At 37.6% G+C, this 22865-nt stretch overlaps 2 protein-coding genes across 3 annotated transcripts; one reads left to right on the top strand and one right to left on the bottom strand.

Moving 5' to 3' along the window:
- The first annotated feature begins 5835 nt into the window (after window positions 1-5835).
- LOC137827759 (uncharacterized) lies at window positions 5836-11498 on the top strand. Of its 2 annotated transcripts, XM_068634065.2 has the most exons (3): window positions 5840-8559; window positions 9841-10151; window positions 10699-11498. In XM_068634065.2, the coding sequence occupies exons 1-3, from the start codon at window positions 6305-6307 to the stop codon at window positions 11064-11066; spliced, it is 2934 nt and encodes a 977-aa protein (XP_068490166.1). In that variant the 5' UTR covers window positions 5840-6304; the 3' UTR covers window positions 11067-11498. The 2 variants fall into 2 exon arrangements, with proteins under 2 accessions (XP_090161472.1, XP_068490166.1); XM_090305346.1 differs by lacking the exon at window positions 10699-11498 and having other exon boundaries at window positions 5836-8559; window positions 9794-9937.
- Window positions 11499-19929: 8431 nt separating this feature from the next.
- On the bottom strand, window positions 19930-21186 carry LOC137829048 (uncharacterized). Its single transcript, XM_068635843.2, has one exon. It carries the CDS (start codon window positions 21184-21186, stop codon window positions 19930-19932), a length of 1257 nt encoding a protein of 418 aa, XP_068491944.2.
- Window positions 21187-22865: the final 1679 nt, after the last annotated feature.

Below are 22865 nucleotides of genomic sequence, written 5' to 3'. Positions count from 1 at the left end.
CTTTGAGTGATAAACATTAAGCTTCAAGAATATTATGAGTTTAAGTTAGTTTATAGTCTTCATGTGTATTTATCTTTTGATCATCATCTTTTTTCTATCAAATAGAAAGGGTATTTTGTTTTGTGCTCTTATCGTCTACCATACAATGTACCTGTATGATTTGATCTTCGTCTAATTAGATCCAACTTCATACTTTATTGGTTTAAGCACTTAATCAAAATTGTGGGATGTTGGACTTTTGCTCTAACATACATAAAGAAGATGCTTGTAAAGAATGAAGGTTGACAAAACTCTTACAATGAGAACATGAAAAAATCATGTAGTCTTTAGAAATCCTTAGCCTTGTAGTTGTGAGGAAGAACATTGTTCATGTTCATATCTATTTAGAAGAGTGTAAGATATTTGTACCCATTGTAAGATGTAACTTCTCTTTCTATCGAGCAACCTTGTGATCTTTTAGATCACTTTCTTTGTAAACCTTACAGTTTTAGGAAAGAGTTGTCGAATTCGAAAAAAATACTTAATATTTAGTCATGAGTGGTTGCATTTCAAAAAATACTCAAGTTTTAGCTAATAGTGGTTGGGTTCCAAACACTACTCGATCTTAGTCATGAGTGACTACATTTCAAACAATACTTAGTTTTAGCCAGGAGTGGTTGTGTTTCAAACAATACTTAGGATTGTTAGCTAGGAGTGATTGAGTGTAAAAACAGTACTTAAGTTGTTTTATCTAAGAGTGGTTGAGGTCCAAACAATACTCACGTGTATCTTCACAGCGTTAGTTTGGTTATGGAACTTGATTGTGTTGATCAAGAACTGGATGTAGTCAGGATTATCAAACGAACCAATATAAAATACCTTATGTAAATATCTCTTAACTCTTATCTTTTTTATATTTCATGTTATTTATCTCCAACTAATCAAAGAACGAAACTTTTACGAAAACAAGTATTTTGAAAAGCATGTTTAGGCAATGCATCTGTTACACTTGAAGTTGGGTATGTATGCACATCATTCGACACAACATTGTAAAAATTGCTTGATAGATTGTCTATCAAGTATAAACTTCTTCTATTAGCATTCAAAAGATGAAGTTGTGAAAAGTTTTTAACTTCAAATTTTAAAGTAAACTAAAAAATTAGACATCATAATCAATTTATTTTAAATATATTAATCAAATAATACTAGTCTTACATTTTCTTATACTTTTTCTAAATGTTAAAAAAATAGAAAACATATGTCTTTCGGAATCTTTAAAAATAATAAGTGTAATTACTTTGAAATTTTTTATAGTCTTATAGGCTTAGAGTTTTACTTTTGGTCAACTGACTTTTGTTTTTAAATTGAGTTTAATCTTCTAAATTTTAAGACTGATGTAAAATAATTCTTTCTTTAGTTTATAAGCAATTTTGTTACTTTTAAAACTATCATAAAATAGTAATTTTTGTTTTGAAATATTTGTATATACATAATTGACAAAGTAGCACTTAAAAATTGTCATCATAATATTATTAAAGAGTGGAAAATTATAAAATAATTTATTGAATCAAATATATCGTTTATTGAAAAGTGAAAGTTATATTTAATAACAAATATAGTAACAAAATAATAGAAAAAAAATGAAACGAAATAATTGATTATATATAATATTTATAATAACTATAATATCTAAAAACTAAATAACTTGTTATATAGAATATCTATACTATCTACTTATATTTTATTTTAATATCCTTCCTTAAGTTGGAGAATAAATGTTGATGATTCCTTTACCAATGAAACAATTGAAGACAATAGTAGAAAAGACATTTGTGACATGAATGAGAGTCAATAATTGTTTTTTGAACAAGTTTATCAATGAAGTGACAATCAATATCTATATGTTTGGACCTCTCATGGTGAGAGGGATTAAAAGCAAAGTGCATGGAAGAATTGTTATCACAAGAAGAGCAAAGTTGTGTCAATTGAAATTTCAAAATATTTGAGTAATTATTGTAGCCAAACTACTCATTGAAAAGAAAACACGATATTCTAATCCTACTAGAGACTAGGACACAATACCTTATTTGATAGACTTCCAAGAAATTAGAGAATCACTAAGGAAAATACAAAATTTAGTCGTTGATTCTTTGGTATCTAAGCAACTACCCCAATCTGCATCAACCTATGCTAAAATATGAGATTTGTTGTTGCCTCGGAAATAAAGACATTGATCTAGAGTGGACTTCAAGTACGGTAACAAGTGATGGATTGTGGCTAAATATGTGGTTAATAGATTTTGCATGTTGATATGTGTATCGTTTAGAATTCAAATCAATATTTTTATGCAGTCAACTATCCAAAGAGATTCGTCTGATGCTCATTCATGGATTGTCTAACAGCGAGGAAAGGTAGTATAGAAGGTCTATTGACCCCAAGTCGTCTCCCAACGAACTCAAGTGTGAATCCAGTGAAAATTAACTCTTAATATATCGGCAACACAATTGGATTAGTAATAACAATAAAAGATAAAAAGGAGTTTATGTTTGTTTAGCAAAAGAATATAAAAGAGATTAAAAATAGTAAAGAATGCAGGTTGACTCCTAAGTTCCTCCACTAATGAATTCCTCACAGATCATCTAAAGATTATCATCCTTCAATTCTCATATAGAGCTAAACCAGATTGAACATATGTTAATCTAATTCAACTTGAATCTCACTAGTAAAACATGCGTCTACTGGTTTAATCAGTACACACTTTATTCCATGCGTATACTCCATGGAAATGCTTATCTCCTCTCTCTTGAATCATGCACCCATGAAATTAATTAGAATAATGCGAACTAACTAAGAAACCAAAATTTAAGATAATGAAGACTCTCAATCATGCGTTCAAGTACAACCTCACACAAAAACCCGTTTTCCAGGAGATTAGAATATTAAAACAACTGCTATAGAGAATTGAAAAACAAAACTTTTATTGATCAAAACCTCAAAACTCAATGGGGAATTACAAAGGAATCACCAAAAGGTTTAGCCTTCCATGCAGAGTTAAAAATGTTGCCCAAAGAAGCTTGGATGAATTCAATTTGTCTTAAAGACTTGAAGTTGTGCGTGTGTGTTTAGTTAGGTAGATTTTAACGTATACCTTTGCATTACATTATGATCTAAGTTACTTGAAAGGTATTCTCCTTGAAAAGTTTTGTTTTCTAAATCTATGTATTTTTTAATCAGTTGATTCATGTTTTAATCAATTGAAATTACTTTTATTCAAGTCTGTTGACCATAGTAAATATATTTAACAGATTGATGTATTGTATCAACCGGTTGAAAAGACTTAAGGTTTTTAAAGGATTTAAAAATGATTTATTTTCTGTTTTGTCTTTTTTTAAGTGAAATCAATCAATTATTTCAATAAAAGAACTAGTTTAAAATTTGTTGTTTCATATGTTAAAAAAAAAAAAATTAGTTATTTCAAAAATCAATTGAATGTTTTTAACATAATTTTGTTATATTAACCACTATGTTTTTAATTGATACAATTGTTTTCATTAAATGATCAAACTATTTTTACAATTATTATACTTTATATAAGGATGTAATTTGATAATTTTAAACAATGATTTTCATAAGAAAGAAAAACAGAAAGTCTTAAAATCATTCTTAGAGATTGAGTTTGCTTCTTGGATCATTCTTGTTCTGTAAAGAAGGTTTATGGGTTTGCATTTCTATTGTTCTTCATTCGTAATAATCCAGGTGCATTCAAACCTTATTTTTTTAATGGTATTTTGGTGTAAGCAAATTCAGATAGCGTTTCTGAATTCTGTATGTGGTTAAGAGTGTTGTGTGTTATTGTAAGGTTCAAGATCAACACTCTTGACTATTTTTGTAAACCTTGTGTGTTTGCTTTAGTGAATTCTTAGTGGTTTGCTGAGGACTGAATGTAACTCTTGGTGTAAGAGTGAACCAGTATAATTCTCTCTTTCTCGCTCTAATATATGTTTTTATCAATTGTTTTACAGTTTTCTATGTTTAAATCAATTGGTTAAATTCTCGTAACAACTAATTTATATTTTGAATATATGCTTGACGTGCTTTTTATAATCAGTTGATGAATAGATCAATTAGTTGATTTTATTAAGTTTTCAATTTGACTCCAATATTTACTAAAATCTTGTGAAAACAATTTACTCCCCTCTTGTTTTAGGCCACCTATTCTAACAAAAAATACAAAGATAAAAAATGCAGAAAAATAAACAAATGAAGTGGCTTTGCACTTAGAGACATTGGTCTTCTATGTGTTTTCTATGGTTGATGCACCACTTTTGGTGGGGAAGATACTGGAGAAGATATTGAAGAAAATATTTCCTACTAAGGTGGAGAAAATCTCTCATGCTTTGCATAAAATCCTCTCAAATATTTGCTTTTGTTTTGATTCAAAGAAGCAACTTTGACTATTGCATACTTGACCCATTCACAAAAGTAGACTTTTTCTTCAGACCGTTTACTCTACAAACACAAAATTAACAAAAATAATAGCTAAGACCCAAATAAATCCAATTATATGAATCTTAATTAAAATAATGGATTTATTTATTATTATAATTCAATAATCTATGATTAAAGTTATTAAGTGTGAATAAAATTATTTTCATCACATATGCAAACAAAGTGTGTGAATTGAAAAATAATGTCTTGTCTGAAAATAGTCAAATACATAAGTCATTCAATTAATCTTCTTTACACAAAGGAATCCTCCAGGGTCACTACCACTGATACTAAGTTTTAAATTAAGAACCATAAGTAATGTAGTTGATTTACAAGAAAAGATAAAATATATTTTCTTTGATTAAAGGAGACACCCTTGCTAGATTTTATAATTTCTAAACCTAAGAAATATTTGAAAGAACCAAGAATCTTTAGTTTGAACAAATAACTTAATGTCAATTATACCTTGTCAACACAAGAAGAATCAAAGTCTACTAGGATGATGTCATCCACATAGACCAACAAAATTATTAGAGAAGAACATGAACCATGAGTAGATAGAGAGTAATCATTTTTAAACTGTGTAAAATTATGTTGCAATAAGGTGGAAAAAAAACTTGCAAAACCATTGTCTAGATGCATCTCTGGTTCCATATATAGATTTATTCAACTTGTAAAATAATATTTCTATTAGTAAACAAAGAGTAATGATTTGTAGACTTTGTAAAACCATGTTGCAATAATGTGGAAGAGAACTTACAAAACCATTGACTAGATGTTTGTCTCATTCCATATAAGATTTATTCTCGATTTATAACTCTTGAAAATATTCATGTATACTTCCTAAAATAACTCATCATTCAAAAAATTATATTATTGGTATTTAACTTTGTAGGCTCCAATTTTTTACACTAAGAACAATTAATAAGACTCTTACATAAATAAGTTTAACCATTGCTAAAAAAAGTATCTAAAAAATCAATGACTTTTTTTGTGTGTAGATTTTGGTTACTAATTGAACTTTGTATTTACAATTTATATGCATTGTTTATCTTGTAAAAAATCCAACATACGCTACTATATTATGGAAGCTTAATAACTGATTATATAGAATATCTATAATCTATAATTATATTTTATTTTAATAAATAATTTTTAAGAACAGACATTTTAAATTTTAAATATCAAAATGACATTTTTTTTACAGTGACGTATAACTTACGCATACGATAAAAAATATTATTTTGTGTTAGTTTGTTTTTTCTTAAAAGATTAAATTAAAGTTTAAAGATAGTAACAGACCGAGTGAAACATAAAAATAAAGTAAAAGAGTAAAATTATAATTTATTAATTAAATAATATCGAATTTGGCATTTGACCATAACAAGGTGGTGCGAGCAGAAACGAAAAGCCATGAATCTGAAATATCAAAGTTAGAGTTTGAGTTGAAGTGTTTGAGGCATGAACCCATTCATCCATCACACTCTCTTCTCTTCTCTTTTCGATTCTAATCCTCAATTTTCTTTTCTTATAACTACACCTTGAAATCCCTATAGTACCCACTCAAACTCTCGCCATGACTCTGCAACTTCTCTCTGCGTCGATTCAACTTCGCGCTTTTCCCAAAAAGGTTTGCCAACACCAATAAATCTCACCTCAATCATTAATCGCTACTTAGAATTTTGCTTCATCTCTATCTGCAATCCCCGGTCAAAGTATTTCTAAGGTTAGGGTTTCTGCATCGGTAGGGTTTCTCACTTTTCCTAAGATTCCTTTGGGAATTACCTAATTCAACCGAAAGGATACGTAGGATTTGCGTTTGTTTGTTGAATTGAGTATGCAATACAGTAGACGGCGCGAGGAAGGGCACGCTGCACCGCACCGATTCGAATCGGGGCCCGACCCGGGTAGAAGAAATAGGAGAGACGGGTCGGATCCGGTGCAGCAGAGGAAGATGAGCCCTCTGAAGGTGGATGGGGCGAGAAGGGGTGGTGGTGGGAACAAAGGGGGTTCTGATGGGTTTCAAGGGAGGGATTATGATTGGCAGCGTGTGGGTGGTGGTAGAAGGAGTGGTAGGGGTCGGTCAAGGTCACCTCCAATTGAAACAGTAAGGAAAAGGTCACACTTTAATGATGGGGTTGGCCATGATAGAAGTTGTTCACCACCACCACCAGGTCTGAGAGCAAGGTATGAGTTGTCAAAAACCATGGATTACTCTGTTAATAATGGAAACTTGGATGCAAAGCGCATTTACCTTGATGGAGAGAAGGACTTGGTTGAGGGCAGGTTGGGTGGTGGGCAGGGTGGTATGGTGGATCAGAAGTTTGTGGTACGTGAAAATGAAGTTGGAGGATCCTATAAATATAGGTCTATTCCAGATATGGGTGTAAGTGTGACAATGAGGTACGGAGAAGCTGGTGGACACTTGCCTCCACCGTCCAGGGGTGTGTCAACTGGGAGGAGATTTGAGCACGAGAGACTACAGCACAGAGACGGACCACCTATGGATAAGATACCCGTCACAGAATCCCACAGTGGGGCAGATAAAATTATTCTTCATGCTAGGGATGTTTCATATTCTTCCTTGTCTCCCTCTTACACGAAGGATTTTGCAGGCACTTCTCACATGAGGGATTATGGAGGTTCCTCCATAGAAATGTCAAGGAATGAATTTCTATGCTCACACGGTGATGGCATCTGTTTATCTGCATCTTATGATATGTCAAGGAGCAGCGCTAAATTTGCAGAACCTGCAGGGTTTAATGGGCATGGGCAAAGGGCAGTTTTAGACCCTGCTAGAGCCCTTGAAATTGGGTCAAGGAATATGATATGTCACCAACGATGTGAGTTTAGTCCTACCAGGACTGGGGATGTGGATTATCTTAATTATAAATCACATGTAAGGGCAGCACAGGATGAGCGTTTATATCAATATGATGATTTACCTAGAAGGATAGCGCCTCATGGTCGATTGGACTATGAGCAAGCTGTAACAGAATACGATAATAGGGAGTTTTCCAGACCTTATATTCCACTCCCAGATTTAGATAGAAATGGTAAGAGTGAAGATTCTTATGGAAATCAAAGAAGGGCTATTGTACATGATCACCCTGCAATACAGAAGCCAAAGTATTATGACTATCATGATGTGAGAAGAACATCAATTACATCAATGCAAGATGAGGTTTATCTTCGATCTGGATATCATCTTGAAAACGGAAAAAGAATGCCACAAGAGTATGAGGTTTCACATATGGGTGCACCTGAGGCTGACCGATTACCAATTTTAAGAACAGAATATGAATCTCGAAGAGATGTTCGGCCAGGGCTCCAGCAAGAAAGGTTTCAAAGTTCACCTATGTCTAAACATAGTTCAGAAACCTACAGACAAGCTGTCAGGGCACCGGAAATGAGACAGGATCCTGGAATTCATGAGCACTCAGATAGACTTATGAAAAGAAAATACAATGCCAATGATGAAATAGATGTGCATGATTTAAGGACCATAAAATCAAGTAAATGGGGTGCAACTGAGGAATTCCATGATGCATACGAAAATGAAGAATGGGTAGATGAGGAAGATATGGATAAATTGTATTCATCTGGTAATGTTGAATTTAACCCCAAGATATACAGGAAGTATAAGAACGAATATGATGAGTTGGAGAATGAAGAAGATTTTCCATCTGACGAATGGAATATACCTCAAGGTTCTATGGGACACATGAGGAATTCATTTCAATTTCGGAAGTATTCCAATCAAAATATAAAGCATCATTCAAAGTCTAGTTCTTCAAACTGGTATAAATCCCAGCATTTTTCTAAGAGAAATGCAATTCAAAAGCAACCTAAAGTTTGGAAAAAGTATCATGGATATGATGAGAATAAGCATGCAGCTAATGATGAATCATCTGAAGATTGGATAAGTGCTGCAGAATCTGAGCCAACTGAGGGCTCTGAGGAGTTTAATCAAATGGTACATGAGAATTTCTTAATGTACTCCAAGAAGTTGAATCTGAACTTATATGTGCAAAGAAGATACCAGGACCATGGAAAAGCGGGTAGTTTGTACTGCATTGCTTGTGGCAGAAGGTCTGTTTTCTTTTTCTGTGACGCTGTTTTATTAAATGGAGCATTTCTGCTCACATATTGCATAAGGAATCCTCTAGTATTTAACTCACAGATGGAGTCAAGTACATGTGCTATTATTCCAGGAATCACGTTTTAGGTTCCCAAACTTTGGAACTAAACATGTTGGTATGTATAATTGTTGTACTTTACTAAGGCAGATATCTGGAGAGTTTGATAGCACCAATCCATGACAATAGGATCAAACATTTGGTTAACTGCTGTGGGAATGAACATTAGTCACAAAAGCTAGCTGAATTGGTGTCTTTGCTTTTAAATGACGGTGAAGTTAGATTTAAATTTACTGCCTTGTTGCTTGGTTTTGAAGTTAGGTTAGAATTTTTGTTAGCATCTTACTGTATTTTCAAAATGCAAATAATCTGTTAAGAGTATTTATTTTAGCCTTTAGATGCCTTGGAGATTGCAGATTAATTATATTTAGGATGGAAAGGACAACAGCTATGGTAATCTGGGACAAGAAATTTTATGTGGCTTCTGATCTTCAAAGGGTAAATGGTAGAATTATTGACTTAACATCTACAGCCACTAAAAAGATTATCCTGACATAGTGACATGTCATGGCATAGTAATGATAGAATTCTGGTTGGCTAAAATGGCCTAGACCTTTGATGACTTCTGGCTAAAACTGATCTTCCTGGAACAACTAAAAGCTGTGAGTTTTGGGTTTAGATTTTAGCAGCAGGGGATGGAAGCTTCAGATGCTCACTGACTTGGGCTGCATGTTTGTAGTGATTAAGAATTTTGGAATTGTATCTAATGAGGTTCTAATGATTTTTCTAGTAGGAATTACATGAGGGAATTTATGATTTTCTTAATCCTTTAGGAATTTCTGAGTGAAAAAAAAATCGTAATCTGAGGATACTCAGTCAAGTCATATGCTATCATATTTCTGTTAACTGTTTGAGATTATGATTTCCTAGTAGTATGCCATTTACCTTTTTTTTTCTGACTGACTTCAGTTATTAATCTTGAGGATACCACCAAATTTTATTTTATTTTAATTCTTGTCATTTCCCCCAGGCTTCAGACTTGATTTTTGTCTGTTATGCTGTAATAGAAATAATGTATTTTCATCTTTCTGAATTCCGTATGTTCTGTTTTATATGCTTGAAATGATTTTATAATGTATAAGTTACCAGTAAGTGTTGTCTTTTAAGTGTAATTATCGTTGTTGCAGCTCTTAACAAGTTTATATGTCCCATTTATCCCTTTTAATGGTAACAGCTCGTCAAAAGAATTCATGGACACTCAACGTCTAGTAACTCATGCTTTTATGTCCCATAAGGCTGGGTTGAGAGCCAAGCACATGGGTCTTCACAAAGCAGTTTGTGTTCTGATGGGATGGGACATTGCTGTTCCTCAAGATACCGTAACTTGGGTTCCCCAGGTCTTACCCCCAGCAGAAGCTCTGGCTCAAAAGGAGGATTTGATCCTTTGGCCTCCAATTGTTGTCATCCATAACATATCCATGTCTGATCAGAATCCGCAAAATTGGAAGGTTGTAAGCATGGAAACAATTGAGGCGTTTCTAAGAGGTAATTTGTGTTTGGATATTATGATAGTATGCAATATTAATTATTCAAGTTAAAACATAATTTATAGTGAACCAAATGTTGACTATTTTGATTGGATTATATGCATTAATCATCCACTGGAATATGCATGTTTAAAATATTGCATATTGAATTTAGGTTAAAATAATCAGTAGACCCTTGAGTCTTTTTGGGAATTTTTAATTAGCTCTCTAAACATAGAAATAAATTGTAACTGGGTTTTATATCGTTTTTTTTTGTAATTGAGTCCTAGGATTTTTAAATGGAAATGAATTGTTTATTTTAAGCTGGATGCAAGCGTCATAAACTAACATCAGGCATCCAAATACAAATAAGTTACAAGATCAAGGGTCTAATCACATTTTTTTAGTTGGGAACCTAATTATTATTTTTATATAGTTTAGGGAATTACTGATTAATTTAATATGAAATTTATATTACATGAACCTTGCATTCCTCCTTGGAATTTACTCATTGTTACCTGTTAAACTGTGCATTCGGAAGTTGTTTATTTATTTTAACCTCTCAGGCAACGGTTTTGTGAGCGGAAGAATCAAACTATGCTTAGGGAAGCCTGCAGACCAAAGTATTGTATTGGTGAAATTCCTGGGCACGTTTGGTGGGCTGGGAGATGCAGAGAGGCTTCATAAATATCTTTCTGATAATAATCGCAGTAGAGCTGAATATGAGAGAGTAAAATCTGAAGGTATTAAAAGCTGTAACATGCGAGAGACTGACGAGGGAGCCAAAGTGGAGAATATTCTTTATGGTTATGTTGGAATTGCTGAGGACTTTGACAAACTAGATTTCAATAGTAAGAAATGGAGTATGGTAAAGAGTAGGAAGGAGATTGACGACCTGGATAAAGCTCCTGTTAAAACTGATGACAGACGGTAGTTACAGCGATAGTTACAGTAGCGTTCAATTACATAATCTATTTTTCCATATGCTTCTCTTACCAGTTTATATGTGTGTATATATATATATATATATATATATATATATATATATATATATATATATATATATATATATATAGTTCAGGAACTGGAATTTCATTTCAAACTCCTTTGTAAGAGATATGTGTTCAGTTTCTGAATGCTCTCACCGAACTTGACTCAAATCTTATGCACACCATCCTGAGCATTGTGGACTTTGATTTAACGATTGCACAGGTTGAATTTCACCAAATCAATGTTCTGAAATTGATATTTGATCAAACTAAGGGTAAGGCCAAGCTTCAAAGAAACAGTGTAATGTGATGATATGCCATGTGGGACTACTACATCTTTCTATATTATGTGAACGCTTACAATTTTTGAATGCCTACCTTCTACTCTTCTTTTACCCTTTCTTTGGATTGGGTTTTGTTTGAATTGAAGAATGCAAAATGAGAGATTAAAAAAATGAAAGAAATGACTGAATTTTGTTTGGATTAAAAGAAATTACAAAGATATTTTGATGTTATTTTATTTGATTATTTATTTATATATATGATTATATTTACGAAATGTTTTAAAATGAAATATCACAATGATTATATTGTGACCTAATGAATTATGTTCTGCTTTTGAACGTGAAACATGAAAAAGTATAAAAAAAGTAACATGATCTATTCATAAGTAATTATGTTATGAATGTAATTGATTATCTCTTTTTTTCTACTCTTATTGACTTTACGTGGAAAGAATATCCAACAACGCTATTTGGGATTTTGACTCCGAAATTCTTATTGTTTATAACCATTAATAAAGAAATTGAAAGTTTACTAATTATTTATTACATAATTTATTACTAATTTTACTCTTATCAATATAATTCATTTTATTAATATTATTATTTATAAAAGTCACATATAATAAAATAATTGACTTCAAATATTATATAATTATAACATTATAAAATTAATAAAATATTTATTTTATAATTTCTTTTAAATTAGATTTTATTTTAATAATGATTATAATATTTATTTTTGTAATTGTTTTTTTATTATATGAGCTTATATTTTCACTAATATTATTATTAATAATAATATTTTAATTTTTAAGATTATATGTGCAACATTAATCTCTATTTTTTTTATGAAATTTTTGTTAATTAATTTAAGTAGTCGGTCCTATTTAATCTTCTCACCCATACAAGAATCCTCATTTTGATTTCACAAATTGTTCGTTTCATGCTTAAACAAAACTACAGTTGTTCGTTTAAAATAATTTATGCAAAAACTCTATAATTACACTAATGGTATTTTAAAGATATTTAATTTTTCAGTAAAAAAAAGTTGCTGCAATTTAAGAATCAATATGAACGAACAACTAAACTAATAAGATTAAGTTTAACATAAGGAGTTGGCCTATCAGGGCATGACAAACTAAAATTTGAATCTACGCTGAAAAAATTGCCCACATTCAATAACCAACAGATTCTTAAGTAGAATTATCTCCGAAGAAATTATAAGAAAATGATTAAAAATGATAAGAAGAAGAGATGTTTCTTATTTTTACATCACTTTATGTATGTATAGACAATATATAAGGAGTTTCTCCCTCCAAATTACAATCTAATTAGGTAGGATACTAATCATGAGATTCTATCATTATTAAATTAATTGCATATAATTGGTACAATATCGTACAATATTGCATATAATTTGATAATTATTATTTTCTTAATACTCCCCTCAAGTTGGTAGGTGAAGATCATGAACCCCAACTTGTGTCGTAGCGTAAAAAACCGTTCCTTGCCCAGTGCCTTTGTAAAAATATCTGCGAGCTGATACTGTGTCGGTACATATGAAGGATTGATTATCCCAACTTGTAATTTTTCTCGCACAATGTGAGAGTCTATCAATGTGTTTGGTGCGTTCATGAAATACTGGGTTTGCTGCTATATGTAATGTCGCTTGATTGTCACGGAAAAGTTGAGTTGTTACATGGCACCTTTAAATCCTGCAACAGATATCGCAACCAAACTATCTCCAAACAAGTATTGGCCATCACGCGGTATTCTGCTTCCGCTGATGATCTTGATACGTTTGTCTGTTGTTTTGACTTCCATGAGATAATAGAAGAACCAAGAACAATACCCAGATACTGATCTTCGAGTTGTCTGACAACCTCCCTAGTCTGAGTCGCAATAAGGTTTCCGTGGATCTGTATATATTGACTTAGGGTCCGAACCAAAAATGCTATGTCAGGCTGAGTAACCGTGAGGTATATCAGTCGTCCCACGAGTCGCCTGTATTTGATTGGATCCTTTAATAACTCCCCATCGTCTGGTGTGTGTTTTAGGTATTGTTCCATTGGAAATTTTTCTGAACGAGCACCTATGAGTCCCGTATCCTGCAAAATATCAAGCGCATATTTTCTTTGAGACATGTAAATACCATCTTTGGAACGGGAAAATTCAATCCCTAGAAAATATTTTAGGTCTCCAAGATCTTTAATGCGAAATTGTTGTAATAGACAATCTTTAACACGCTGAATTTCTGCCAAATCATTTCCTGTCAAAAGAATATCATCCACATAAATCAAAAGGACAGTAAATGATGAGTTATTCTGTCTTGTGAATAGAGAGTAATCTGTCTTGGACTGTTGAAATCCTACAGATTTAATCACATGAGAAAATGTTGAAAACCATGTTCGAGATGCTTGTTTGAGACCATAAAGGGATTTGTTGAGTCGACATACAATGTTCTCCCCCTGTCGATGATGCCCGGGTGGCAAGTACATGTAAAAAATTTCATGCAATGTGCCATGTAAGAAGGCATTTTGCACATCTAGCTGGTGAGTAAACCAATTTCTGGCTGCTGCAATGGTGAGGAGACACCTCAAAGTTGTTAATTTTGCTGTTGGTGAAAAAGTTTCAGAATAGTCGACACCTTCAATCTGAGTGTACCCCTTTGCGACAAGGCCCGCCTTATATCTGTCGACGCTACCATCTGAGTTGTACTTTATTTTATAGACCCTTTTGCATCCGATGGGTTTCTGCCCAGCGGGTAACGGTGTCAAGGTCCACGTTTGATTTAGCTGCAAGGCGGAAAGCTCTTCGTCCATTGCTTTTTGCCAATTTGGATCAATGATTGCTTGAGCATAAGTGTGAGTTTCTTTGGTGGCTGTGATGTTAGCAAGATATGCACTATGTGTAGAAGAAAATCGTGAATTAGAAAGAAAATGATGCATAAGATACCTGGTCCTATTTGGCCGGTCTTGGGCAATGGTCGAATGATTGGCTTGGGATCCTGTTACGTAGTCTTGAAGCCAGGAAGGTGGGGTTGATGTGCGACTAGATCGTCGAACAGGAATGTCGGTTGGAGAAGGTTTGGTAATGGGTGCTAGACTTCTTGGCATGGGAGAAAAAGGTTGGTCTACTGGAGGTTTAGGTGTATTATGAAGAGTAGGAGATGAAGGTTGGTTTGATGGAGGTTCAGGTGCATTGTGATGAGAAGGAGAAGAGGGTTGGTTTGATGGAGGTTCAGGTGTATTGTGACGAGTAGGAGAAGTAGGTTGGTTTGATGGAGAAGAGGATTGTGTCTGTGACTGTTGGCAGAATGGGAAAAGACTTTCATGGAAGATGACATCTCGACTTGTAAAAAAAGTGCCTGCATCTATATCAAATGATTTGTATGCTTTTTGACTGTGAGGATAACCAACGAAGGAGCATTGTCAGGCGCGCGGATCAAATTTTTGCTTAGGTGAAACAACAGTTGCGTAACAGAGGTAACTAAAAGCTTTTAGGTGAGAAAGTGAAGGTGGTTGATTATATAGTAGCTCAAAAGGTAATTTATTTTTTAGTAAAGGTGATGACAAACGATTAATGATATATGTGGCGGTTAAAACGCATTCTTCCCAAAATTCTAATGGTAAATTGGACTGAAATAGGAGGGCCCGTGCTGTGTTTAAAACATGTCTATGTTTGCGTTCTACTACTCCATTTTGTTGAGGAGTGTAAACGCAAGTGCGTTGACATTCAATACCTTTTTTGAGAAAAAAATCATACATCGAAATAAATTCCAGTCCGTTGTCAACGCGAATGGTTTTAATAGATGCCTGAAATTGATTTTGTGCAAATGTAATGAATGACTCTAAGAGATGTTGGGTTTCAGATTTGTGATTCATAAGAAATAGCCAAGTACATCTAGTATAGTCATCGACTATAGTGAGAAAAAAAACGTTTTCCAAAATGAGTTCGGGTTTTATGAGGACCCCAAATGTTACAATGCAATAGATTAAATGGAGAATGAGATTTTATTGTGCTTAAAGGAAAGGGTAGCCTTGTCTGTTTAGCTTTGGGACAAATACTACAATTATTATTGTACCTGAATGGAGAGATGGGGCCCAGGCACGGTCGGTTGACATAGTATAATTGTTGACGTGTCGATCTTCTTCTCCTTCGGTCGGTCGTTCTTTCTTGGTGTCTCCTTCGGTCGGGCGGGGGAGGGTAGCTGCGAAGGCACTCCGACGCTCAAGTAAGTATGAGATTCTAAGTGTGATTTAGTCAGTGAATGAAAACGTACCTTTCTCTGGCTTGAGCACAGTATTTATAGGATTGCCTAATGGGCTTTCTATCCCTTGGGCTCAGGGTGGTTATGGATAGGTCTTGCCAGTCGTGCTCCGGAATACCCGGGGAACATATCTTCTCTAAGCGCGTTCTCCTTATTTTTCGAGGGTGTATCTTAACTACTTTGGCTTGTTACATAAATGCCCTTGCATTTATTATACATTTGGTCAGTCGGCCACGTCCGTCCGGTGTCTACCGGTACACTTGCCCCCCAGGCTCGAGGTGAATAAAAGTCGAAGAGTCGTAATGATTGTTGTGCATTTCGAGGTGTCAGGCATTAAATGTAACGGAATGACGGGACGTTCGCTTTTGGTCGGATGGGACAGAGATCGATCCGACGGTGGAGATCGAGTGACAGTTCGACTTCCGACTGGCTGAGGCCGTAGGATGAATGTGCATCTGACGGTTGAGGGAAGAGGAGGAATGCTATAAATAGTGTTTGCATTTGGGTGAATTGTGTGTTTTTGTGAATCCGGCATCCGAGTCGCTCCGAGTGCCGAGTCCATATTGTGAACGTGTGTTGCCGAACGAGCTAAAGTTGCCGACCGGCTGTGTGTTTCTGCGCGTTGAGGTTAGTTATGTCGTTTCAACATTCCTCAAATAGGATAGTGAATATAGAGGCATCTGGGAGTGAGGACTCTTCGTCCGGGAGTGGTGAGAGTACAAGTGGGTCGAGGGGTCCAACATATGACTGGGTGGACATTAGCGTTAGGAACTTTCCTACGATTTTTAGAAAACCGGACGACCTAGATAAGGTGATAGCGAGGGCGTCGGTTGTGCGGTTTGGTTTACCCTCGGATGTTTTAATAGCTAAAATATGTGGGTATACCGATCGGGTTTGCCATGGGAGGGAGAATGCACCGGTAGATTTCTTCTATGTGTATACAACTTTATTTACTGATTTGAGAGTGACCTTGCCGTTCGATGATTTTACCATGGACGTTCTACGAATCCTTAACATAGCTCCGACGCAACTTCACCCGAATTCATGGGCGTGTTTACAAGCCTTCCGAATGGTGTGTCAACTTTTTGAGTTGACACCCATGGCGGAAGTGTTTTTGTTTTATTATAGTACATATCCGGTTAGTCCGGTAAGTTGGGTTTCCTTGGTGAGCCGCCCGGGGAGTGTGCGATTCGCGGCGTTTACCACCTCTTACAAGAATTTCAAAGAGAGGTATTTTAAGATATTTGTGGAACCGGACGGCCGGGAGTATTTTTATACTGCTGAGGGTGGAACGAGGTTCCCATTTCATTGGATGCAGAATCCCGTTGCCCTTAACTCTAATTTCCGTATGGCCGTGTCGGTGCTGGGTAAGGCTGTAATGGCAATATTCGACCAGCTCCCGCATAAATTGCCAACAAGGGAAATAATTGCCTTATATGCGTCGTCTGATCCCTGGGCGGATTTTATTGGTATGTGATTGCAAATTTTTTGTGATTGAATAACTTCATTAATAGTGTTTAATTCTTGTGTGTTTTGCAGAAATCATGACACGGACGGACGCATCCTTGAACGAGTACATGAACAATTTGTGCCAACAGAGGAACCGACAGGGGGGTTCGCTTGAGACAAGTGGGGCGTTGGCTGCCCGACCGACTACCATGGTGCCTGTTGCGGGGACCACAGCTGCGGCCGCAACAAAGAAAAGGGGGCGACCCCCTAAGGAGAATCAAGAAGGCCGACCGGGGCCATCCCGAATGGTTGGTGAGCCTTCTTTATTGACGGCTGGTTTGGAGATTGCTTCCCACCTTCAAACAGAGTTGACGACCGAGAAGAATGAAGTGCTCTCCACCATCCCTACAACAAAGTTAATGGTGGAGACTTTAGAACTGCAAAGTCGGGCGCTCGTGGCGAGCCGAACGGTGATCGAGGAACTCGAGAGAGTTACGACCGTCACCGTTCCTCGCTTGAAAGAAGGAAGTGACTGAAGCAAATCAAGCTTCAAAGGCCTCGACCAGGATGGTCGAGAAGCTGAAAGGCCAACTGGAGGAGGAGCGGGCGGCCGTAAACACGTGTGAAGAGCAGAAAAGGGGTCTTGAGGTGCAATTGAAGGATGGGGCTGACCGGGAGGAGGCCTTCAAAGTTGAAGTGACAAAATGCCAAGACTTTATGCTCCGCATAAGTGAGGAGTACTTCCGGCTGAGTCTTCAACAGGCGGCTTGTTTACATGGAATACCGGTGGACGACGACCGGTACGATATAGAGAAAATGGTGGTTGACGGAGAGCTGGTGCCGACCAACCCCATTGACAATCCGAAAGAAGAAGCCGAGGCGGAGACTGCTGGGCCACAACCGGACGCCTCGTTTGAAGAATTGATGAATAATATTCAATGATATGTTTGTTGGACCCGGCATGTGGACTATATAATCTTGTATCTTGGATATTTGTAATATTTATGGGTATGTATGTATAGTTCGTAGGACGAACGAGTGATGATATCTGAACAATGTTTGGTTGGCATGGCGATCTATAATGTTAAAGCAATATGATGATTCGGACGCCGAAAAAAGGCATAATTACGTTAAAGTAATAATGGTAATTCGAATGCCGAACGAGGCATAATTAATTACATTGAATAATGATAAGTCGGATGCCGAATGAGGCGTAATTAATTCTGATTGCGTTAGAATGTGATAGTTCAGATGCCGAATGAGGCGTAATTAATTCTGATTACGTTAGAATGTGATAGTTCGGATGCCGATCGAGGCATAAGTAAATGTGATATTTCAGGTGCCGAACGAGGCATAATTAATTCTGATTACGTTAGTAATAATGTGATGATTCTGGTGCCGAACGAGGCATAATTAATTACGTTGAATAATAATTTGGATGCCGAACGAGGCATAAGGAATTCTGGTTATGTTGAAATAATCTAATTCGGATGCCGAACGAGGCATAATTAATTCTGATTACGTTAGTAATAATGTGATAATTCTGGTGCCGAACGAGGCATAGTTTGGGAGTGAGAAAAAAATAGGTGGTTTATAGTGTCTCGTTAAAAACTTCTCGGTCGTAAACCCTTAGGGAAAAACCGACCGAGCGAGGAAAGAGTGCACTTGTATTAATTCAACTGTAATAAAATTTGAGATGCGTGGCATTCCACGTTCTCGGTATGTTCTTTCCAGATAAACGTTCTAAATAATAGGCTCCGCCGCCTGCCGTGTCTGCTATGCGGAATGGTCCTTCCCAATTGCTAGAAAACTTGTCGCCTTCCTTCCGGGCGTCACCTCGCATTCGCCACACTAAGTCACCTTTGTGGAACTGTCTTGGTTTAACTTTGGAGTTGTATAGCCTGGCTGCTCTGATTTTGCATGCTTCCTCACGAATTCTACATTTGTCTCGAAGTTCGTTGATAAGATCTAGAGCAATAAAGAGACTTTCCTTGTTTAGGTCAAGATCAAGGGTTTGTCGGCGGAGGGAAGGTTCTCCAATTTCGACGGGGATCATGGCTTCAGTGCCATATGTTAGGCTGTACGACATTTTTTGTGTGGTCGTCTGAGGGGTACAACGATATACCCAGAAGACTTCTAGGAGTTCTTCAGTCCAGTTATCTTTGGCTGGGCCAAGACGTTTCTTCAGCTCGTTCAGAATGACCTTGTTGGCGGCTTCTGCTTGGCCGGTTGTGGGTGTTCGACGGAACTGGCGATGTGTTTGATGTGGAGTTTCTCGTAAAATTCAGCTAACGTTCGGTCGGTAAACTGCCGACCGTTATCGGTGATGATGATCTGTGGGAGGCCGAAACGACAAACAATATTTTTCCATACGAAATTTTGGACATTGCGAGCGGTGATCGCGGTTAGAGGTTCGGCTTCAATCCACTTGGTAAAGTAGTCAATGTCGACCAGCAAGAATTTACATTGGCCTTTACCGGGGGCGAAAGGGCCAATGATGTCCATACCCCATTGGACGAACGGCCACGGTGATAACATAAAATGGAGTTCTTCAGGTTTTTGGTGGGATAAAGTGCCAAACTCTTGGCATTTAAGGCATTTTTGGACGAAATTGGTGCAGTCGCCTTGGACGGTCGGCCAGTAGTATCCCGCCCGGAATACTTTGGTAGCCATTGTCCGCAAATTCCCTCGTGCAATTCTCGGACGACATAGGAAGCTTGGTCGGGTGTCAAACATTTAAGGAGTGGTCGGGTATCGTCCTCTTTTTTGCGGGAGTCGGTCGTCCGGATTGGTCGTGTAGAGTCGTCAAGTTGGCTCACTTTTCAAACTTGCGACATAACATTCTCTAGCGGTTTTTTGATCGACATGGATTGTTGCAATGTCGTTATTTGCCGAAGGGAATTTCATGGCTAAGTGTGGGGTGGAAACAATGGCTTTTAATCTGTTGATGGACGGACGACCGAGCAGGATGTTGTAGGAAGTTTGGGCGTTAACCAGAAGATATCGTACGTTTATTGTTTTGTGGAGACTGTCTTCCTCACCGAAGGTTGTATATAAGTCGATATACCCCTTAGTGTCGACCCGTTCACCTGAGAAACCTACAATTTGTTCGTTATAGGGTTGAATATCTGCTTCTGGGATGCGCATTTTCTTGAAGATTTCCCAGTATAATATGTCGACCGAGCTACCTTGGTCTACCAAAGTCTTGGCAATTGCGAACTTGTCAATTTCCACGGTGATTACCATAGGGTCGTCCTGGGCTGGATCTATGGCTGTGAAGTCGTCGTCGGTGAAAGTGATCAGAGGTATGTGTGGACGCCTCCTCGTGGTAGCATGAGCGGACTGGATGTCCCGGAGATGTTTCTTTCGGGCAGAATTTGAGCACCCGCCACCGGCAAAGCCCCCGGCTATATAATTTGCTTCGTGGTTCGATTCGCCCAAGGTAACGGGTCCAGCAATCATGTTGATGACTTCGCGGACTCGTTGGCGAGGGCGGGCGTTTCGGTCGGGACTTGTGCTGCGGGCGCGTGTACGCCGAACGGGGTTTTCACTGCGTTTCCGCGAAGCCTGGCTATGGTCAGTCCGACGTTTGTAATCGTTACGGTATAACCGGTCGACACCACAGGATGGACGGTCGGTACTCCGTGGTGGGGATCTTGAATTCCTTGTCCTCTTGACGAACTGCCGCAAATGGCCAGCCTGGATGAGCTCTTCGATTTTGTCCTTCAATGCCTGACATCCTTCGGTCGGGTGGCCGAAGTTTCGATGGTACTGACAATGCTTAGCGGTATCTGCATTTGGTGGCGTTTGATATCGTTTCAGTGTCGGGATTAAGTCCGTTTGTAGTGCTTCATCTAGGGCTCGTCCCCACGGAACAGTTAAAGGGGTGTAACTGTTAAACATGGGAATTCGGCCTCCTCTGTTCCGGTCAGATCTTGGAGTGGCTCGGTCGGTACGTTCGATCTCGATTTCTCTTTCTTTGCTCGGTATTTGGTCTTTGAGGACTCCGGATCCGACGGCTTTGCACCGTTGGTGGTAATCAATGTGTTCCTCGATTTTCATGAATTTGGTTGCTCGAGTTCAAAGGTCTTCCATGTCTTGAGGCGGCTTCTTGATGAGACTTTCAGTAAAACGGCTCGACCGGATGGCCGAGACCAAATGGTGTAACGCAACTTCCTGTTTGAGCCCTCGGATGTTCATACATGCTTTGTTGAACCTATCTGAAATGGTTCTGAGAGATTCACCTTTTTCTTGTTGTACCGCTAGGAGAGACATGGACGACATGTGATGCGATCGGCTGGTGGCATATTGAGTGGAGAATTTCGCGGCTAGGATGTCAAAGTCGTCAAGGGAGTTCGGAGGCAGCTCTGTAAACCAGGTAAGAGGTTCTCCCTTAAGCGACGTGGGGAATACTTTACACCACACATTATTATCTGTGGTATACAAAGTCATTTGCGTCTTGTAAACATTTAAATGCTCGTCCGGGTTGGTCGAGCCGTCATAGAGTTTAATGGCGAGGCCTTTCCATTTGTCAGGAAGTGGTGTGGTGATGATTTCGTCTGTAAAAGGATGACCCCTTTTACTTGACTTTCTTTCAACTGTTTCAGCTCTGGAAGCAGGATTGGTGTCGGCTGGTGTAGGTATGCGAGAGGCGGTTCGGTCGGCCATATGGGATTGGCCTTCTCATTCGGGATTATCGACCTGTCGCTGGAGTCGTGCGTTATGCTCTCTCAATAAGGCGATTTCTTCCTCTTGGCGGCGTCTATTCTCTTCGTGATGACGACGGTCTTCCATCCCCTTTTGCCGCAGTTCCTCCATCTGAGTTTGGAGGGTTTGAATCATAGTCATCTGTTCTGCCATAACGTCGTTGTTGTTCCTTGTCGCAACCATTATAGCTTTAAAAATTGAAATTTTGCCTCAGCCCCACGGTGGGCGCCAATTGTACCTGAATGGAGAGATGGGGCCCAGGCACGGTCGGTTGACGTAGTATAATTGCTGACGTGTCGATCTTCTTCTCCTTCGGTCGGTCGTTCCTTCTTGGTGTCTCCTTCGGTCGGGCGGGGGAGGGTACCTGCGAAGGCACTCCGACGCTCAAGTAAGTATGAGATTCTAAGTGTGATTTAGTCAGTGAATGAAAACGTACCTTTCTCTGGCTTGAGCACAATATTTATAGGATTGCCTAATGGGCTTTCTATCCCTTGGGCTCAGGGTGGTTATGGATAGGTCTTGCCAGTCGTGCTCCGGAATATCCGGGGAACATATCTTCTCTAAGTGCGTTCTCCTTATTTTTCGGGGGTGTATCTTAACTACTTTGGCTTGTTACATAAATGCCCTTGCATTTATTATACATTCGGTCGGTCGGCCACGTCCGTCCGGTGTCTACCGGTACAATTATGAATGAGAATGAGATTTTTACTGATAGGGATAGGTAGTAAGGAAGATACAAGTTGTAGACACGCCGGAGAAGGATGTCCGAGGCGCTTGTGCCATAAATCAGGGTCGGTCGGTATTTGAGATGCGTGGGCTTGGTTTGGAAGATGGGACATGTAGTATAAGCCTGCGTGTTGTTTACCCGAGCCAATCATCCTCCCCGTAGCCAAGTCCTGTAAAACGCAACCATGTGGAGTAAAAACGACACAACAATTTAGTGAACTAGTTATCTTACTAATGGACATGAGATTTAAATTAAAAGAATGAACACAAAGAACATCTTTGAGAGTGATTTTGTCATTAAATTTAAT

The sequence above is a fragment of the Phaseolus vulgaris genome, chromosome 7 (assembly GCF_051622355.1).
Source record: "Phaseolus vulgaris cultivar YP4 chromosome 7, ASM5162235v1, whole genome shotgun sequence".
Classification (NCBI taxonomy): domain Eukaryota; kingdom Viridiplantae; phylum Streptophyta; class Magnoliopsida; order Fabales; family Fabaceae; genus Phaseolus; species Phaseolus vulgaris.
Note: the sequence above shows the minus strand (reverse complement) of the source record. Positions and strands in the feature narration are given on the sequence as shown.

Bases quoted from the DNA above. Each gene is read 5' to 3' on its own strand.
- LOC137829048 (XM_068635843.2), bottom strand. From the start codon at position 21,186: ATGAAAATCGAGGAACACATTGATTACCACCAACGGTGCAAAGCCGTC.
- LOC137827759 (XM_068634065.2), top strand. From the start codon at position 6,305: ATGCAATACAGTAGACGGCGCGAGGAAGGGCACGCTGCACCGCACCGA. The intron at 8,560-9,840 runs GTCTGTTTTCTT...TAATGGTAACAG, and splicing joins TGCATTGCTTGTGGCAGAAG to CTCGTCAAAAGAATTCATGG. The intron at 10,152-10,698 runs GTAATTTGTGTT...TTAACCTCTCAG, and splicing joins AATTGAGGCGTTTCTAAGAG to GCAACGGTTTTGTGAGCGGA.